Genomic DNA, 17,802 nt, shown 5'->3' on the forward strand with positions numbered 1-17,802 from the left:
CTTATGTTCAGAAAAGCCTAAAAAATGCAAGTATGCAAAATAACAACTCTGACCTTTTCTCTGTTTCATAGTTCCACCTAGCAGCACCAACAACATCATTCTCCCCAGATGCGGCAACCTAAGTCTGAAATCAGCATTACATGTGCTGGCAGACGGAGCCAGGCAAGCAGTTTCCCCTGTTACTAGCGTAGCATCGTCTTTACATGGAGTGGTATCAGTCTTCTCATCTAACAATAAGTGTATTTTCAATAATGTTTCCATTAATCTCTTAATAAAAAAAAGTAGTGATAGTGAAATAATTGCGAGCCCTTATAAATTGGTAATATATGTGTTTGCATGTGAATATGTGTGGACTATTTGTGAGTGAGAGTGACAGATTGTAGGAATTAGTGTGATTAAATGGTTAATAGTGTTGCTATATCCTGCAGGCCTGCAAAAATAGGCACGAAAAGAAGGGGGAAAAACTTGGACACATGTTTGGACAGAGGGGTTTGTTGTTGAGAGGTAAACTGAAGTAGACCTCAGGACATGCTTCTCATTCTTGGAGCGCACCATTGCTTGTCGCTCAACATGCTTTCATTTTCCCTCAAGTGTTCCCCTGGCCGTGAGAGCTCCGTGCCTCCTGGGACAAAGCCTGCCTTGATAAAGGCCAATTCCATGGCTCGGTGCATGGAGAATGGTCCTCATTACTACTAACACAGGTTAGGGGTTAAATTCTTGCGGGAACAGCCAGTAGGTGGCAATGTCTCAGAAATGTTAGCATCCACAGTAGGGGCAGTTTGTCCTAATACAACAAGATAGATTTTTTTTCCTGTATTTTCTTTCTTTCAGTGGTCCCACAAGTACAGGAGCACATATCCAGGGATGGTAAATATTCGGCGTCATTTCATTGCTCAAATATGTCCACTGACCTTCTTCAGTGTCTGACTGTTACATCCAGTGTGTAATGTAATAGGCAATCAAATACAAGGCCTTGTGTCGATTTCACTGTATAGTATATGACTTGGGTGGCAGAATCTGCCTCTTTGGAGTACAGGCAACAAAAAAAGCTCCTGATTTTATCAGAAGGTGATGAGGGAAGTGAAACACAGTAATCCCTCTTTATAATGTATCTCCTGGTTAGGCTTTAGAGGGGATGTGAGAGAAAATAACACCTCCCACCAGCCATCCCTGTTATATCTGGATTCTGGTTATTACATCCGTAATGAAATATATTTTATTAGGCAATTATTAAACATCATATGCGGGGGTTTAAAGATAATTTCAACCCAATTAAAATGAGGTTTGGGATTCTGGTGGACTCGTTTTTTGAAGAAATGTACTGTTAAAGCCATCCCAGACCTGGAGATTGCAAAGATAACATATTCTGAGGATGGTGATGGTGGCATGCTGTAGCTCCGTCACTGCCACAACTGGGAAGGCTACATCCCCGCAGACAGTCCAGAAGCCCCAAACTACTCCCATCCACTACTGTATCAGCATCCTCACTGCAACATCACTTGATCACCAAGCCAAAAAATAAATAGAGTGGATTCTGGAAGCTCAGTCGCTCATGTCCATCGATCCATCTTTGCTGCTGACCAAGCAGCCACTCTGCAGCAGCATCGGCAGCGGTGGGTCCTCCACACATACTGTAACATCGTATTGACAAATTTTGAACTGACAGTATGGGAGGAGGAAACGACGCACCTGTCATTTCTTCTGGTGTGCGTATGGTAAGAACGCACGCCAGCAACAACATTGTGTAGCCCTTTTAAATATCACACTACAACTGCTGCAAATAAGCGGAAACAGAGGTTAAATGGGCTATAATAGGTAAGCAGTTCATGCAGATTTTAGTTTATCTTTTCAAGCAGAAGCCTGAGAAATCGTAAATAGTACCTTACCGTTAAAATCGTGGAAAGACAGCCACTGCTGACAGTCAGATGATGAGATGTTCTAGTGGAAGTGCGAATGATGCTGGACGGTTCACCCTCCATTTCCATGAACATTGTTGCCCCCTTCCGGCAGAAGGTGGACACTGCCCGGAACCCCCGTTTATTACCGTTTACAGTGAAGAGCTGTTTTGTTTCGTGTGGTGTAGGCCTATTTATACATAAGAAATGTTAAAAAGTATATTGAAGAGTAAATGTTGCAACATGCGACTATCATTGATATAAAATATCCACAAATTTATTGTTTAAGGTTTAGATCCGCAAAAAATTGTTAGAGAGTTAAAAGGCTAAAAGTTAGACAAAATACAACGTACTTCACTTCCGCTTACTATCTTCAAAATAAAAGCCGAAAAGCCCAATGAAGAACAAGAATGGAGTACACTTAACATCTGTGGTGGAAATGAACTAAGTACATTTACTCAAGTAAAGGATTAGGGTTAAGCAAGTTAAGTACAGTTTTGAGGTACTTGAACTTTACTTTGTGATCCATTTTTTCTCATGCTTTATACTTCTGCTCCACTACATTTCAGAGGTAAATATACTTTTCACTCCACTACATTTATTTGATAAATTTAGTTACTTTCCCGATTCATATGATGAACAAAAAAAGATATGAGTGATATGTGTTATTATTGATTAAGATAAAAGCAGGGGGAAATCACAAACTTTATTGATCCCAGGGGGAAATCCCAAGCTACCCAGCAGCATATAAAGTAGTTAAAATTAGCTCCATCTTTACGAGCTGCAATATTAAATTGATGTAGACATGGATGCATCGATATAATAATGTACATTATTCTGAAATAGGCCATTCTGCAGAAGATACTTTTGATGCTAAAACATCACTTCTACTTGTAGCAGAGTGTTTCTGCACATGATATTGCTACTTTTACTTAAGAAAAAAGTCTGAGTAATATATATATATATATATATATATATATATATATACAGTATATATAAAATCACACAATGGTGTGTGGTTCAGACAGAGACATTTTAGAGGAGCCTATAAGGATTTTGGGTAAACCCAACTGCTGTCATTTCTGAGTGAATGCATTTAACTTTTTTTCCAGTGTCCCATTGGTATTTGATCCCATGTTCTTGCTTGTTTTTTCAGTACCCCACTTGACTTCTCATTGTCAATATTGGATGATCAGACTAATTTCACTATATTGTGTTTTGTATCCAGTTTAATGATGAATATTCTCTGGTTAATTTATTTATGCATTTAAATAGCCTAAATTAGTCATCAGTAACCTTTTTCAACAGATGACCACTGCTTCTCAAAATGGTTTTTGAAGGTTTATGCAATAAATTAGGCACATACATAGTATCCAATTAAGTAACAGTGAAGGCTATAATTGTATAATTGACCATGTCTACATTTGAAATTAACATTACATAGAAACTAGTCCTTAATAATTAATAGTCCTTTAATAAGTGAAAGTCTCCATAAAACATATTAAAAATAGACTTTATCAGTGAAAGTCTTGCATTCAAAATCTTAGAGCAGTTTCAAAGTTATTTTTTTAGTTGTAGCTTAATTTGACTCTTTATTAAGCCCAATTAGAGATCACATGATTTACTAACCAACTACTTATTCCCTTTTACTTTGAAAGAATGATCTAAACTGCCACTGCCAGTGTCACTCATTCTAGCTTGACGCGTCTTGACAAAGGACTACAAAAATGGCTTCTGTAACTGGCTATAGGGGCCTAAATAAAAATAGGTGACTCAGCCTAAGCCTGAGGTCTGGAATGTAAGTCTTTGCGGTTATATAATTGTACAGAAGGCAGAAAAACTTTTGCGCATCAGTTTGAAATACGTTTAATAAATGAGGTGGCCGTTATTTGGACATTTTTGCCGGACGTTTTGATGTTGTCGCGGTGTTTCACCGGCGATATAGCAGCCAGTGGGTATTCAGCAGGAAAAAGCGCCAACTTCTACTGCACCGTCCGAATCGTCTAATACTCCTGTTAAAGACGGTTAAGGCTGGATAATCCTTGAAATATATTAAACTTCAATCTGGAATGACTCATTCAGGTAAAAGTACAAATGATTTTGACTCCTCTTGAGAGTGTGTTTCCTGTAATTGTGAACTGTTAGAAACGGCTTGCTGCCTGTTCTCTGGTTTTCTCCTCCCACTTCTTCACCGCACCGTTTTGACCCAGTTTATCTCAACAACGGCAGTTTATTGTGCACTATTTGTTAACTTACGTCGTAGCTAAGTTATTCCTTAACGCTATAACGTTAACGGTTGTCAACGTGAATGTGTGCTGTTATATTTTAAAAGTTGAGGGGGGCATTGAAAACAAGTTAACGTTAGCGTTAGCCAGCTAACTTAATACGTTGTTCATTCAATAATTGGTTTGGATTTAGTAAGTTAAAGAGGAGCTGTCTACATTTATTTAATTTAGCGTTTGGGTGTACCAGGTCGTTACATAACTGCACAGTATTAACTTAGTAAGTTACGTTCAATAGTTCTCGTTGAACTGTGATGGCGCCCATTGAAAATAAATTCTGTTTCCCTTTCTTGCCAGTGAGGTGCGCTGTTGCATCTTAGTAGGTGGAAAAAATATATCACCCTCAAGGTACTAGGTGGAAAAAAGATGCCAGGTCTGCAGGGTGAAAATGTTGTGGCGGCGCCGGGCAGCCCCATCAAGAAGAGTAAACTGTCTCTGAAGTTCCTCCAGAAGAAAGAAACTAAACGGGCTCTGGATTTCTCTGAGCCTCAAGCGGAAGAACCCAAAGCAGTTGAGCCTGAGACAAGGTGGGTGTGTGCTGTCAATGTGGGATTTATTTGGGGTCATACAAAGTTCAAAATACTGCTTTATTGCCCAGCCTCGCTGATTAATGGTGTGCCTGACTGGCATGTTTTGGGGAATGGAGTAGCCGCACATTAACATATTTCACACAGTTTCAATCACTCTATGCCCACTGTGCTAACTTAACAGGCTTTGTGAGGACATCATGAGGGATATGTAGATGCAGATACCTTATAATTTGGTATGGAAAGCATATTTTCCTTAAATCCCTGTCCATGCTCTTGAAAGGAGAATATTCTCCTTATCAACCACCTGTTTACTGGTTACCATTTATTATTTATTCATCATTCTCTCGTTCTCTATTTCAGAGCTGTTCATACTGTTTATATTGTATATACTTTATACCAAATCCACCTACCTCAAGTACACAATACCTGCACATAATACTGTGGACATGTATGTATGTATGTATGTATGTATGTATGTATATGTGCACCTGTATATCTCAACCACCTCCGACATGTACATAATAATAATTATTATTTACTTTGTACTCTGCTCATTTCACTATTGTCTCAATCTGTCTATTGTTTTTGTTTAGTGTGTGTGTGTGTGTGTGTGTGTGTGTTCTCTCTATACTGTAGCCTGTCTCTGATATTATTGTATAAGTAAGCACATCGTGAGCAAGGTACAGTCCAGATTCAGATTCTTCGAATGTGTACACATACCTGGCAATAAAGCTGATGCTGATTTTATATTTATATACATGATCTGACGGCTCAAAATTGACTGGGGAAAGAACTAAAAGTAGTCTCATTAGCCAAACAACACTGAGAAACCCTGACTACCACATAAGCCTACTAAAACTTGATATTTGAATAATTATAGGATTGTATAAAACCTTTAAATATGTCAGATAAATGCTGGGAAGCCAAGGCAAGTTGTAAAATGGGAGAACTGTCCCTGAATATTTATGATCAAGGGATAGAGGGCTGATCTGGGTCTGCTCTCCACATACTCAGAACATTAATGTATTGATAAGCTATTAGTGAAATCTTATTGTGATGCAATAATTATGTTATCGTAGGAGTTTTGAGCAAACTGTAAATATAAAAAAAAACATGTAACTAGTAGCTGATCATGGTTTTCTTCTCCACCATTCAGTGGCTGTGATCAGGTGGTCCCTGGTCCTTCTCCATGTCCAGCCTCACCTGGCCTTGTCCTGCCGTGTGAGAAGAGAGAGAACTTGGTGCCTTTTGTGGGGCTCAACAACTTGGGCAACACCTGCTATTTGAATAGTGTTTTACAGGTGGGTCATCACCACAAAGACAGAGTGGATGTACACTTTAATGGCAGTTAGACTACAACATACATCGATATAGAAGCGTGATTGTTACATATTGCACTCATGAATATAAAGGATAGTGCTTCACAAAGGAAGTGCATTTATTTGACTGAATAACTCAGAAATAAACAGACAACCAGGGCTTTTTAAAGGGACTGTGCCTATCTTCTGAAATGCAGTTCCTGTTAGGGTTGGGGGGAAAAAATCGATACAGCATAGTATCGTGATATTTGCCATGGCAATACTGTATCGATACAATGGCAATGGATGGTGATAATATCGTATCGTGGGGCCTCTGGTGATTCCCACCCCTAGTTCCTGTGTCATGTCATATATTACACTGATAAATTGTGATCCACATTTATCACTGAACTTCGTTGCAGGTTTTACTTTTCATAACTTAACAGGAAATAATTGCTGTAGGAAACAAAATGTCACTAAGAATATTGTTGAACCTTGATACTGTATGTCATGGTGTTCTGTAACTGATGTGTGTTCAAATCACATCTGTGGCTTATCTGTATTGGCAGTGTTTGGATATAAATAGACAAGAGACAGACAGGCACGTCTGTCTGCTACAGCTGTTCATATAGAGTTTCTGTAGCTGTGGGAACGTATTTCATCTCTTGTTTGGAACAAGACGTTTCCCCTGTAGAGGAAAGAACATGCAACATGTGCTAAGGCAACTCTTACTTCAGGCCATTAGTAAGACAGTAAGGTAACCTCTTCTGCAGTATGCAAGCAGGAAACTCTTCAGTGTTGTATTACTACTTGTGTTATTTTTGTGTACTGCGTTGACAATGTACAAGGTATTTGCAGTCTTAAAAAGGCTTATGTATTAAATAAGTCTTGAATTTCTCTTACATAGTGAAACTTAAAACAATTATTTTAGCCTTACATATGTAGAATAATTCCTTATACAACGTTTTTGTATGTGATTTAAGCAAATTTTATCAGAACAATCCTAAATTCTACTACTCCGCCACTCACCACTGACCTCATGTTAAATATGTAAATAAATTCATGCACTTTGTAAATAAGTCAAGGCCTTATCACCCCTACTGTTTTGTTGATATTGTTCATACTTTTCTGGGAAATGGCTATTAAATTGTATTATGTTGTATTACAATTTGTCGTAAAAGTCCTATCATTGTGAATCCTGCAGAGAACATAAGCCATTGCATATTTTAAAAAGTTAACAATGTCAGAGTTTTGGGCTTTTGTAAGGAAAAAATGTTAATGACTTTTTTTGTTTTTTTTTTTATGCATATGTTCAAAATGTCAGTTTTTGGTTTCTTCCATGCGACCCCAAACCGTGACCTCCTGCTCTGAAAGTGTCATTTAGGAAAAAGTAAAGAAGTCAAGGTAAAAATATGATGACTAATCATGTTGATGTCTGATTGTTGCAGGTGCTATACTACTGCCCAGGGCTCAGAGAAGGCATAAAGAGCCTGTACAATCTGTCAAAAAGAAAAGACAAATTAAAGGAAGAAACAGATAAATGTGAAGAGGTCGGTGCAATACAAATAACATTTTTTATTTAAAAAAAAAAAAAGTACACTTGCAAACCATGGCTTCAGAAATTACAATATTCAGTAAACACCACTAACAATCATAAGCTTTGCACATGTAAATTTAGAGCCGTTATTATAGTACAATCAAACACTAGTGTTCTTGTAATTCTGTCAATTTGATATATATTATATATGAAGGTAAATTTAAAAGATAATTCATTTACTTTTTATTTGTATATTTTCTTTCTTCAACCACATTCTCAGCAGTCAGATGTTGCAGCCGAGGCGTTGCCAGCTCAAATTGAGCTCCTTGGGAGCTTCAACAGTCTGATTACATCTGTGGAGCAGCTGCAGTCCAGCTTCCTGTTAAACCCCGACAGCTTCAGTGAAGGAGAACTCGCCACACCGCCTCGTAAAATACTCAACACGCTCAGGTAATGATGTGGTTATTTAAATTGTACCTAAATGGCTGTCTTACATTCATGTGGTAAAGTAGCTCATTACTACTCAGATTAATGAGCAGTGTAGGACAAAGCCATGCCTTTTCTGGTACAGAAAAATCCTAAACAGGTTGTGTTTGTGTGTAACATACATGAGTACAACTTTGAACCTTTTGAAACATTTTCTTAAACCACCGTCTGTTATCACCACTATTGTGACATTTTTGTAATCAAAAAACAACTAAATGCACAAGTGTGTATTTAAAATGAAAATTACCACTTAACAGCTTCTCAAGGAGCATGAAGCTCTGCTTCCCAGAGAAATGAGTATGACCACATTGCTTTGATAAATGCATGATTGTTTTTATGATTTTTAAATTTAATTGCTCTAGTCTATAAAAATCCAAATGATGCCCATTTTAAGTTGTCAAACCCAAACTGATGTTAAAATTACAAAGTTATTTTGAGCAACAATCAAAACTCAGAATACCACTACAGCTGAAACAGGCAAAAGTTCATCATTAATTATTTTTCCACCAGTGAACTAATTGTAACAGCTCTACATGTGTTTGCAGGCAGCTGAACCCCATGTATGAAGGTTATCTTCAGCATGATGCCCAAGAGGTGCTGCAGTGCATCCTGGGATATATTCAAGAGGCCTGTGAAACCATCAGAAAAGAGCAGGAGTTGGAGAGGGAAGGTGAGGATGTGACTGAAGTTAAAGTTGAGAATGGAGTCCAATTGGGTTCCAGCAGCTCTGCCGCGGAATCCAAAACTACCACAGAAGAGGACGGCCAAGTCAGTGGCAAGAGAAAGAGTGACACCGAAGTGGGAAATGCCAAAAAGAAGCCAAAATCTGTCACGTCCAAGAAATCCGATGCTGACGAAGATGCTGTTGTTAGAAATAAACCTCTCACTCGCTCCAAGAGGAGGTCCTCCAGTGACATCACAGTTGACAGCACCCAAGACAAAGACAGAGAAGATGAAGGGATGAAGAAACTGAATATGAAGGAAGGAGGCGGGAGTGATGGTGAGGGGAAAAGTGATAAGGCATCTAAAGAGGCAGATGGGAAACGAAAGAAGAAAACTAGGCTGAGCTGGCTGAGGCCTTCTGGGAAACAACCAAGTATCTTCTCCAAGTTCCGCAGCGTGGGGAAGATCAGCTCCATGATTGTGAAGAACCAAAACAGACCAGAGCAGGAGGACGGACTGACGGACGAACAAAGTCAGAATGAGAAGACCAGTGAGGAGAGATCACCACAAGATATGGCTGAAGACAAGAAGGCAATGAAACATCAAGGTATTACATTATTAATATGAGGAATGGGACATGGGAAAGATATTTAAACTTATAAATAATTTTAATATGGGTGATCTGTTTTGCCAGGTGCAGAAAATGAGGGATTCATTGAGTAGAATTGATAAATACCAAACTGATAAACTGACAGGTTGGTAACCAGTGTTTCCCATTAATTAACGAGACCATGGCCTACCACAATCTAATTTGTTCCGCCATAGTTTCAAAATGAAACAAATATTTTTACACATCTCCATAATAACATTTCAGACACCTAAAATTGTGTTTTGTGGGCGCTACTGTAAGCTCGCACGCTCACACACTTTGGCATCCGACTCAAGACAACCACTTTTCTTTCGAGGTAACTACGGTAACGTTAACGGTCTGTTTCTGTCACGCGTTAGAGAGAAGGCAATTAAGCTAGCCGCGCCTAAATTTGGAGTGCACACGTATTAAAACCTTTATGGTAAATCCACTGAAACGGATCAGTGCGAGCTGACAGGCAGGTTAGTGACTTCTATCCTGTCAGTTTCTCACTTTACAAAGACAAGTGTTGCAGTATGAGAGTCCTAGCTGAAGAGAGACAAGGATACACGTGACGTCGTCTGGTTTTCAAAATAAGGTGTCCAGTATGGAAATAAGATTACAAAACATATTACAGGTGTCCATTAAAAGTTAAATAAAAAATTTTGCACCAAATTAATGCATTTAACTTTAAAATGTACAAAATATTCTTCTTATGATGTTGGTTTAGTGTTCTCTCTCTCTGGGTTATTTTATTTTAAAAGCAGCTTTCAAACAGTTGGAATAGAGTGTTAAAGAGTAAGAAGGGAAAACAGAAAAAATTTGACTCCTGGTCACTCAGTTGAACCTCTGGCTTGGGAAATCAGACCAATTCATTGCATATGTTTTCAGTCATAAAATAACAGATCACTCAGCCATTTCTGTTATATTCAGATGGTCTGGACCTGATGGAGCGCTTGTTTCAAGGCCAACTGGTTCTGAGGACTCGCTGTCTGGAGTGTGAGAGCTTCACAGAGAGGAGAGAGGACTTCCAGGACATCAGTGTCCCAGTGCTCGATGATGAACCCAGCAGCCCAGACGACCCCTCCGAGGGTGAGGATTTTAACAACAGCTCTTTGCCTCAAAAAACAATCTATTTATTGCAAACAATCTAGCTAATAATTTAAAGGAGCTGTAAGTGACATTTCACTGCCATTAAATGTCACTCTAGAGCACCATCATCTTGGACCAAAATAAACCCATGTTACAGCCAACCATACTCCATTGAGATAACCAGTAATTTTACCTAGTTGCAGCTCATTTTAAAGGGGTAGTTTGGGATTTTCTGAAGTGTGGCTGTATGAGGTTCAGACAGAGTCAGTGTATTACCTGCAGTAGATGGCTGTCAGGGCACCCCCACTTTGGGGAAGCAGAGTTGTACCAGCACAGAAGCTAAGGAATGTACTGCTGTGGACAAGGGCAGCAGCAAATCGTATTTTAGCCACCAAAAAAACCCACTTCAAGTGTACACTATATTTACAATATTTTTGGTGCTTTACCTTGCCGTCAGACAGCCATTTCCTTTGCAACTACATTTTTCAATTGTAGAAGCTCTGTATTACTACGCTTAAGCGCAACTTGGCTGCGCACTGAGTTACACCGCCACCATAAGATCCATTTTGTTTAACCAGAAACAGCAGTTACATTGCAAACAGACATGAAAACCTTGCCCAGTTCATTGTTAAAGTATTTTATATCCAAATAATTGATCCAATAACTGGTGTCTCCTCTCTTCACAGTCTCTCCTGATCCTAAATCAGAGCTGAAGACTCTGAAATGGGCCATCACCCAGTTTGCTTCAGTGGAGCGCATCGTTGGGGAGGACAAATACTTCTGTGAGACCTGTCATCATTACACAGAGGCTGAGAGAAGTCTGCTGTTTAACAAAACTCCTGAAGTAATCACAATTCACCTGAAGCGCTTCTCTGCCAACAGTTTAGAGTGAGTTGATGAATTGTCAACACATTTAACTTTTTTGTATTTCAGTCGGTTTTTTTCTTCTTTTTTTCAGTATTGTCTTCTAAAATACTGTAGAGTAACTTCTGTCCTGCAGTGGCCACATATTGACAGAAATACACGTTTTAAAGGGAGCAAAAAGTTGAACTTTTTGAGCAATGTTGCTGGGCAATCTTGCTGGTAGCAAGTCCAACTATGTTTTGAAGGGATAGCGGCGGGACGGGGGGGATTACAGTTGTAATCTTTAATCATTACTATTGACAGCAACATTGCCCAGCACCATTGCTCTAAAAGTTGCTCCGTGTATCATCAGCTTAAGTCTGCATCTGAAAAAATGTGCTGTATATGTTGTTGCATTTTTAAGTAGAACATGCTTACACTAATAGCAAGTTGAGAGAAAAATTTGTTATTAACAGGTAATCAGACTAATAAAAAAAAACTGCACTTGGCATTTTTAAAAATGGATTTTAAACTAGAATTGTATCCTAAATAAAAATTTAAATTGTTATATTTGAATAAGGAACTGATTTTGCCCTCAGTGGTTACAGTAGTAACCACAGGCTGCTTGGCTTGTTTGCTCACATTGGCAACATCATTGTAATCAAATAGGTATTGATAAATAATCAATAAAACACTATTTATACAAGTGGATTTAAATAATGTTCTCATACAATAAAGTCTGGTATTACACAGGAAATGTCTCAGCCAAATTCAGAATTGTCCTTTTGAATACAGTGATTGTGATAGATGTGTGGTATTAATCCCTTCCTCTCCTGGTTTCTTTCCTTCCTAGTTTGGACCCGTATGCAGGTCTGTCTAAAGTGAACACTCCCTTGCAGACGCCTTTGACCTTGTCTCTGGACGAGTGGTGCACTCGACCCTCATCCACAAAGGGTCAACACTATGAGCTGTTTGGCGTGGTCATGCACAGTGGCGTCACCATCAGCAGCGGCCACTATACCGCATACGTCCGCATGTCCGATCTGAAAGATGTGAAGCTCTGGCTGCGGGACAAAAAAGAAATGGGGGGGGAGGAGGAAGAGGAGAAGGAAAGTAAGGAGGGACTGCGGGTGAAAGATGAAGAGCTGGACTACGATGATGGGGAGGTGTCGTTCAGCCTGAATGCAAGGGGACAGAGAGGTGCGAGTTTGGCTAGCAGCAAAGCGGGAGGCAAGAAGCTATCAGAGGGGGGGGTTGGACTCTTGGGGGGCCAGAGGAGTTTGTCTAGTTGTGACCTTGGGAACAGCAAACACACAGAGAAAGCGGCCAGCAGTGGAGCAACAGAGGGATCCAAACGGAGAAAAACCATCAAGAGCCTGGGCCAGAATACTGAAGCAGGACTTAAAAAGGAGTCTGAGGCTGCAGCAGGAGAGGAGGCATCGATGACTTCCTGTGGTGGGGTGGAGGCCACGGAGCAGCAGGCTTTGAACAACCTCCTTGAATATGAGGGCAAATGGCTGCTGTTCGATGACTCTGAGGTGCGTTTGTTTGAGGAGGAGGATTTCCTGCGAGCCTGCTCTCCTGACAAATGCTGCTCATCGACACCTTACCTGCTGTTCTACAGAAGGATGCAAGAACCTGCGCACTAACATGAACACAAGGGGGAGGGTTGTGCCTGTCAGGCTTTTTGGCAGCTGAGCACCCAGACAGAGGACAGTTGTATTTTGCAATACAACAAACAGTGCCAAAAAATACTGTGGCTGCCATATTAGCACCTGAACTAGAGATAATTTTCAGCCCAGAAAACCTCACAGCTATACTGTGGTCTCACTGTGGGACCAAAGATATTTAGACCTCATGGACTCGTATTCCAGGACTCGCCTCAAATGTCCATGAGCCAATTTGGTCATATTTAGAAACCCTCTGACAAATGGGGATTTAATTTTCTACATGCCAGGGATGACTTCAACCTTTAGAAACATTTTTTGGGTGCGACTCTTACCTTTTGTAAACAGTTGCATGTGTTTTTTCTTTTCTCAGTTATGTTTGTACAGTTCCTTTTTACAATTTGGAAAAGCACTTTTGGACTAAAATTTTATCGAATGAAAATGCAAAATGTTGTACTTTTTTTAATTTCATTTTTTATAGAACACTGTCAGTGCTGTGTATATTTGGAATAGATTACTCAACTAAAAGCCAAATAAGACAAATCATTTCTACTTGCAAAGCAATGCATAACATGCTTCATGATGTTAGTGAACAATATTCTGCAGGTTTAAGAAAAAGCCTTTGCTCACCTTTTGCACTGACTCCAACATTTTTGCATACGAACATGAACACTGTTTCATAGATCTGAAGCCTGAAATTGATGGAATCTATGCTGGAAAAGCCTACAGTATTGGCCTGGCTTGTAAGATTTTGTAACAGCACATTTTTACATGAAACACACTAAAATGTTAAGCATCTATTATATACCAAGCCTGTACATATTTTGTTGGTACTAGTGATACTCAGTTTCTGCAGGGTGCTCAGCAGCAGCTATTTCTCACTCAGGAGCCTTTTCAAGGTGCCAATTCAAGAGTGAAGATACATGAAACTCTTAAATTTATATCTATACTAAGCTATCATGTTGAGTCAAAACACATTTAGCAAGGTTATGAAAAACTTGTCAGTCTTTCATAACAATTTGCATGTGCAAATGTGGATCTGTTTATTTAAGGGTTTGTTGCTTAATTCGGCGAGAGGGAAGGGTCAAAGACAGGAGGGTTTAGTATACAGAGTAAATCTAACCTTCTCAGTGAGACAGACTCCCACAGCATGACCCGCTTTCAGTTCTGTTTTTGCACTTGTTCTTTAGAGAACAGGATCTGTTAAAGTTTGGTCAAGACAAAACAATTAAACAAGCACAAATTGAGAGTGCAAAGGGACAGATTCATATGACTATAACAAGTTTGAAGAGTCACATGTGCAACCAATTTTAAGACATCTGAGCGGGATGGATCTGACTGCTTGCCTATTTCATAGCTGCATACTTCCACTGTCAGCAGTTTGTATTAATTGTGTTAACTGTAACAGAGCATTGCAGAACTAAGTGCTTTGACTTGCAGTGAATTAACATTCTACCGCACTCAAATATTACGCTTGTCCCAGGTGTGGTCATTTTTCCAGACAAATCTGATCCCAGCAACCGGATTTCAACATGTCTTTTTGTTCACAAATGTTCAGGTGCTCACAATCAGCCAAACAAGCTGGAGAAAATGTGTGATTCGATTTTGCTCTCAGAACTTGTTCCTAGCTTATGAACTTATTCCTGTGAATGCTCTAATGACTTTCCTACTGATTATAGTTTTGTGCTTGTTTAGTGTTTTTTTGGTAATTAATAATATTGCACATCTTGAGGTGTGAAAAATATGGTAAGTATTACGCCTATGGAGTAAAATTATCAGTACAGGTGAAACTGTTCATCTCAGGTTATGCAGCAGACTGTTTGAAAGGCAGTTTCAGGGATTGAATCAGTTATCTAGTTGTGCTTTGTGAGTAACACCTACGGGCTATTATTTCGCTATAAATCATAAAACTGGGAAAGGTTTCCAAAGCAAGTTTTGGAATTTAACAAAGTGCTTATAGATCTGGTTTAATGTGATGTGACAACAGCCTCAATAAGTGTTGTCTCCTTTAAACTGTACCTCATTCCAGCTGTTATTCTATTATGTTGGCAGGTTCATACTATCAGCAATAAAGTTTTTACCTTCACAAGTCCTTTGCCAGTCCTTTTCATTGTTGCCAAAGATAGTGATACTCTTACATCCTACTGATTTGTTGTCTCCAACATAACAATCCTTTATAAACACAAAACACATTAGGAAGCAAGAGGTTTACCAGCGTACGCCAACTGAACATTAAAATATTTATTTAGTAAAATATTTAAAACAAAACAAAACTACATAAAATTATACAAGTATGTTTGAAGTACCTAACTTTTAAAACATTATTTCAACTAAAAACGATAAAGCATCATGATAAATAATGGTACCATTTTTTGCATGTTTTTTTTTTTGAATTACATAAACTTTCAAGTTGTAAAATGCATTGCTACACCGTGATAAAAAAAGTGCACACATGAAAATTAATACAGATTTTTGACACAGTACATAATTAAATAGACACCTTGATTTTTAAAATCTTCTCTGCAGACTCGTAAAAATGTGGCGAAAAAAAAAAAAGTTTTTTGGCACTTTAACCGCTAAAGGGATTTCAGAATCTGCTTGATGGAAACTAACAGGCCACAGAATATGAAGAACGCTCTGTTGGTTTCAAAAGTAAAGGCTAATATTAGCTCTTTTAATGGTAACATAGGGACAAATATAAAGACTTGCTCCCTTGTGTGACGACAAATGGTCAGCAAAGAAAAATTCTAAATGCCAAGGTATCTTTTTAATATTTAAGATCCACTTGTTCGTCCCTCTCATTGTGTAAGTTTGTCTGTAAACAAATTAAGACACTGGAATGACGTACCAAACTGTAACACCTTAGCCTGTCTTTTAGCACACGCTCCGAAACACTGACCAACTCCTATTTACACTCAAGAATAAATTAATATTGCAATTTCTGTTATGCGTGTGTGTGTGTGTGTGTGTGTGTGTGTGTGCGTGTGTGTGTGCGTGCCTGTATTCTCTTCCTCTTTAAAAGTCAAGCTTGCGAAGACTCATTCTGCTGAAGGAATCTCTGGAAGTCAGGAAAAAAGAACATGTTTTCATTTACAGACAGAAAGATCATCAGAGTTTTTCATTGATCAAGAAGGTGATTTTGGCGATTTGGCCTTTAGGGTACCACCAGGATAAATTTAAGACCTTTTTAATACCACCTAGGATGAAATCTAATGCCAACTTCAAACACACTGAGCCATGAGACTTTTTGTTGGCGCAGCTATGCAGCTACCAGAATTACGGTGTTTCTGCCGTTGTTCTACGTCAACCACAGTTATGCTGCGCGATCATGCGCAGTAGACAATGGTGCCAACAGGAAGTAGCCTTGTAGTAGTATTTCATTGGCTATTAACTGGCTTCACTGCTCTCCATTCAAATCAGCGGGGTGGCTTCGTCCAGTAATATACTATCTATGGTCAGTCCGCACGGAGTAAATTGTAAAGTCACACACATAAAAAATATTTATGATATTAGTGCATTTATTGAATCCTACGAAAGGACAAGAAAAGATTTAAGAACTCTGTAAATTAAATTAAATACTTTGTAATGGAAATTTAATACTTTTAAGGCCTTATTTTTTTAATGTAAAATTGAAAACTTCTTAAATACTTTTAAGACCCCGCGGGTACCCTGTTTAAGCACAATGATTTTGGCATAATGTAGGCTGGTAAAACTGCTATTTTCATTGTTTAAGAAATCTGGTATGTGAGAAGTGAGAATAGCAAACCTGGGAGGACTAAAATGTCCAATAATATTTTCATCTGTAGAACCAAAGTTTAAAATCCACATGCTATATGACTGAGGTAAAAGACAAATATCAGATTCCCACTGTGATCAGCATTTACATATGTCATGTTAGGCTGTAATCACATTGACTAAATGGCACTATTCATTCTTTACTTGCTAAGGTTGATGTTTTGTTTTGTTTTTTTAAAGTTTATGGTCTTCACTAGTAGACTTGCCATTATGAATTGATAATACTGTATTGCTGAAAAATTCTTTTCTGGAAGGGAGCTTTAAACTGCCCTTACATTCCAGAAATTCAGTGACTGCTGGAAACCGTAAAATATAATACAAACACAGGACATAGAGACTCACAACAGTGTCACAAACTACCTTGTCAAGCTGTCCGTTTGCTGCATGATTTTTACAGAGGCAAAAACAAAACAACTGATTTAATGTTCCAGGTCTCTCTTGCAAAAGAGATTTTAATCTTAATGAAACTCACCTGGTTAAATAAAAAATATTCCATCCAAAACATTATCCACACTCACACTTGCTCACTTTCTCTCTCTCACACACACACACACACACACACACACACACACACACACACACAGTGTCCCTGTTCAGTCCTACCTGTGCGAGTTGACCTGCAGCACAGGTTTATAAAGCTGAGGGATCTTTCTGTTGATGAGGGGCTGCAGCGCCTCTTTCAGCCGGTGATAATTCCTCTCCAACTCCCTCTGGTACTCTTTCTGGTCTGGACCAATCAGGCTCTTATTCTTTCGCAGGGCATCTTCACACCTTTGGCGGAGAAGTCCATCAAACACTGGCAGGTAGATTCTGTACTACACTGTAGATGGAGCTTACTGGGGCATTTAGTCATGTTAAGGTTGTCATCTCTAGGTGTAATTCAACATTCACTTTTAAGCTAACTGGTGAAGTTCTCAAAGCAGCCATTAGAAATAAAGAAGTGTTGCGTTTTGCCCAGAAATCAAAATGAACCCATGAAACGAGAGGCAGACACTCTGCAACATCAACAGCAGCTTTTTGACTTATTACATAACTCTGATAAGATACTAATTTCTCTTAATTACAAGATAATGTTCTCATGTGTCT

At 38.9% G+C, this 17,802-nt stretch overlaps 3 protein-coding genes across 19 annotated transcripts in view; 1 reads left to right on the forward strand and 2 right to left on the reverse strand.

The window, feature by feature from the left end:
• kank4 (KN motif and ankyrin repeat domains 4) overlaps window positions 1-2,061 on the reverse strand; it is a 76,958-nt gene extending 74,897 nt beyond the window's left edge. The window contains exon 1 of the mRNA XM_046049031.1: window positions 1,887-2,061. The gene's annotated coding sequence lies outside the window, so the exon portion shown is untranslated. The remainder of the gene's footprint in view (window positions 1-1,886) is intronic.
• Window positions 2,062-3,638: 1,577 nt separating this feature from the next.
• On the forward strand, window positions 3,639-15,010 carry usp1 (ubiquitin specific peptidase 1). 4 transcript variants are annotated; one of them, XM_046050052.1, is made up of 9 exons: window positions 3,639-3,977; window positions 4,475-4,704; window positions 5,864-6,008; window positions 7,454-7,555; window positions 7,826-7,992; window positions 8,574-9,298; window positions 10,253-10,411; window positions 11,098-11,299; window positions 12,108-15,010. In XM_046050052.1, the coding sequence occupies exons 2-9, from the start codon at window positions 4,544-4,546 to the stop codon at window positions 12,901-12,903; spliced, it is 2,457 nt and encodes an 818-aa protein (XP_045906008.1). In that variant the 5' UTR covers window positions 3,639-3,977; window positions 4,475-4,543; the 3' UTR covers window positions 12,904-15,010. The 4 variants fall into 4 exon arrangements, with proteins under 4 accessions (XP_045906008.1, XP_045906005.1, XP_045906007.1 ...); XM_046050049.1 differs by having other exon boundaries at window positions 3,640-3,977; window positions 7,823-7,992; XM_046050051.1 differs by lacking the exon at window positions 3,639-3,977 and adding an exon at window positions 4,144-4,312 and having other exon boundaries at window positions 7,823-7,992.
• Window positions 7,557-17,802, reverse strand: part of dock7 (dedicator of cytokinesis 7) — a 61,883-nt gene continuing 51,637 nt past the window's right edge. For all 14 annotated transcript variants that reach the window (XM_046050048.1, XM_046050047.1, XM_046050034.1 and 11 more), the window contains 2 exons: window positions 17,320-17,487; window positions 7,557-15,979 (listed from right to left, as the gene is read on the reverse strand). In XM_046050048.1, the coding sequence (XP_045906004.1) occupies window positions 15,937-15,979; window positions 17,320-17,487 (211 nt within the window). In that variant the 3' untranslated portion in view covers window positions 7,557-15,936. The remainder of the gene's footprint in view (window positions 15,980-17,319; window positions 17,488-17,802) is intronic.

The sequence above is a fragment of the Micropterus dolomieu genome, linkage group LG05 (genome assembly GCF_021292245.1).
Source record: "Micropterus dolomieu isolate WLL.071019.BEF.003 ecotype Adirondacks linkage group LG05, ASM2129224v1, whole genome shotgun sequence".
NCBI classification, from domain to species: domain Eukaryota; kingdom Metazoa; phylum Chordata; class Actinopteri; order Centrarchiformes; family Centrarchidae; genus Micropterus; species Micropterus dolomieu.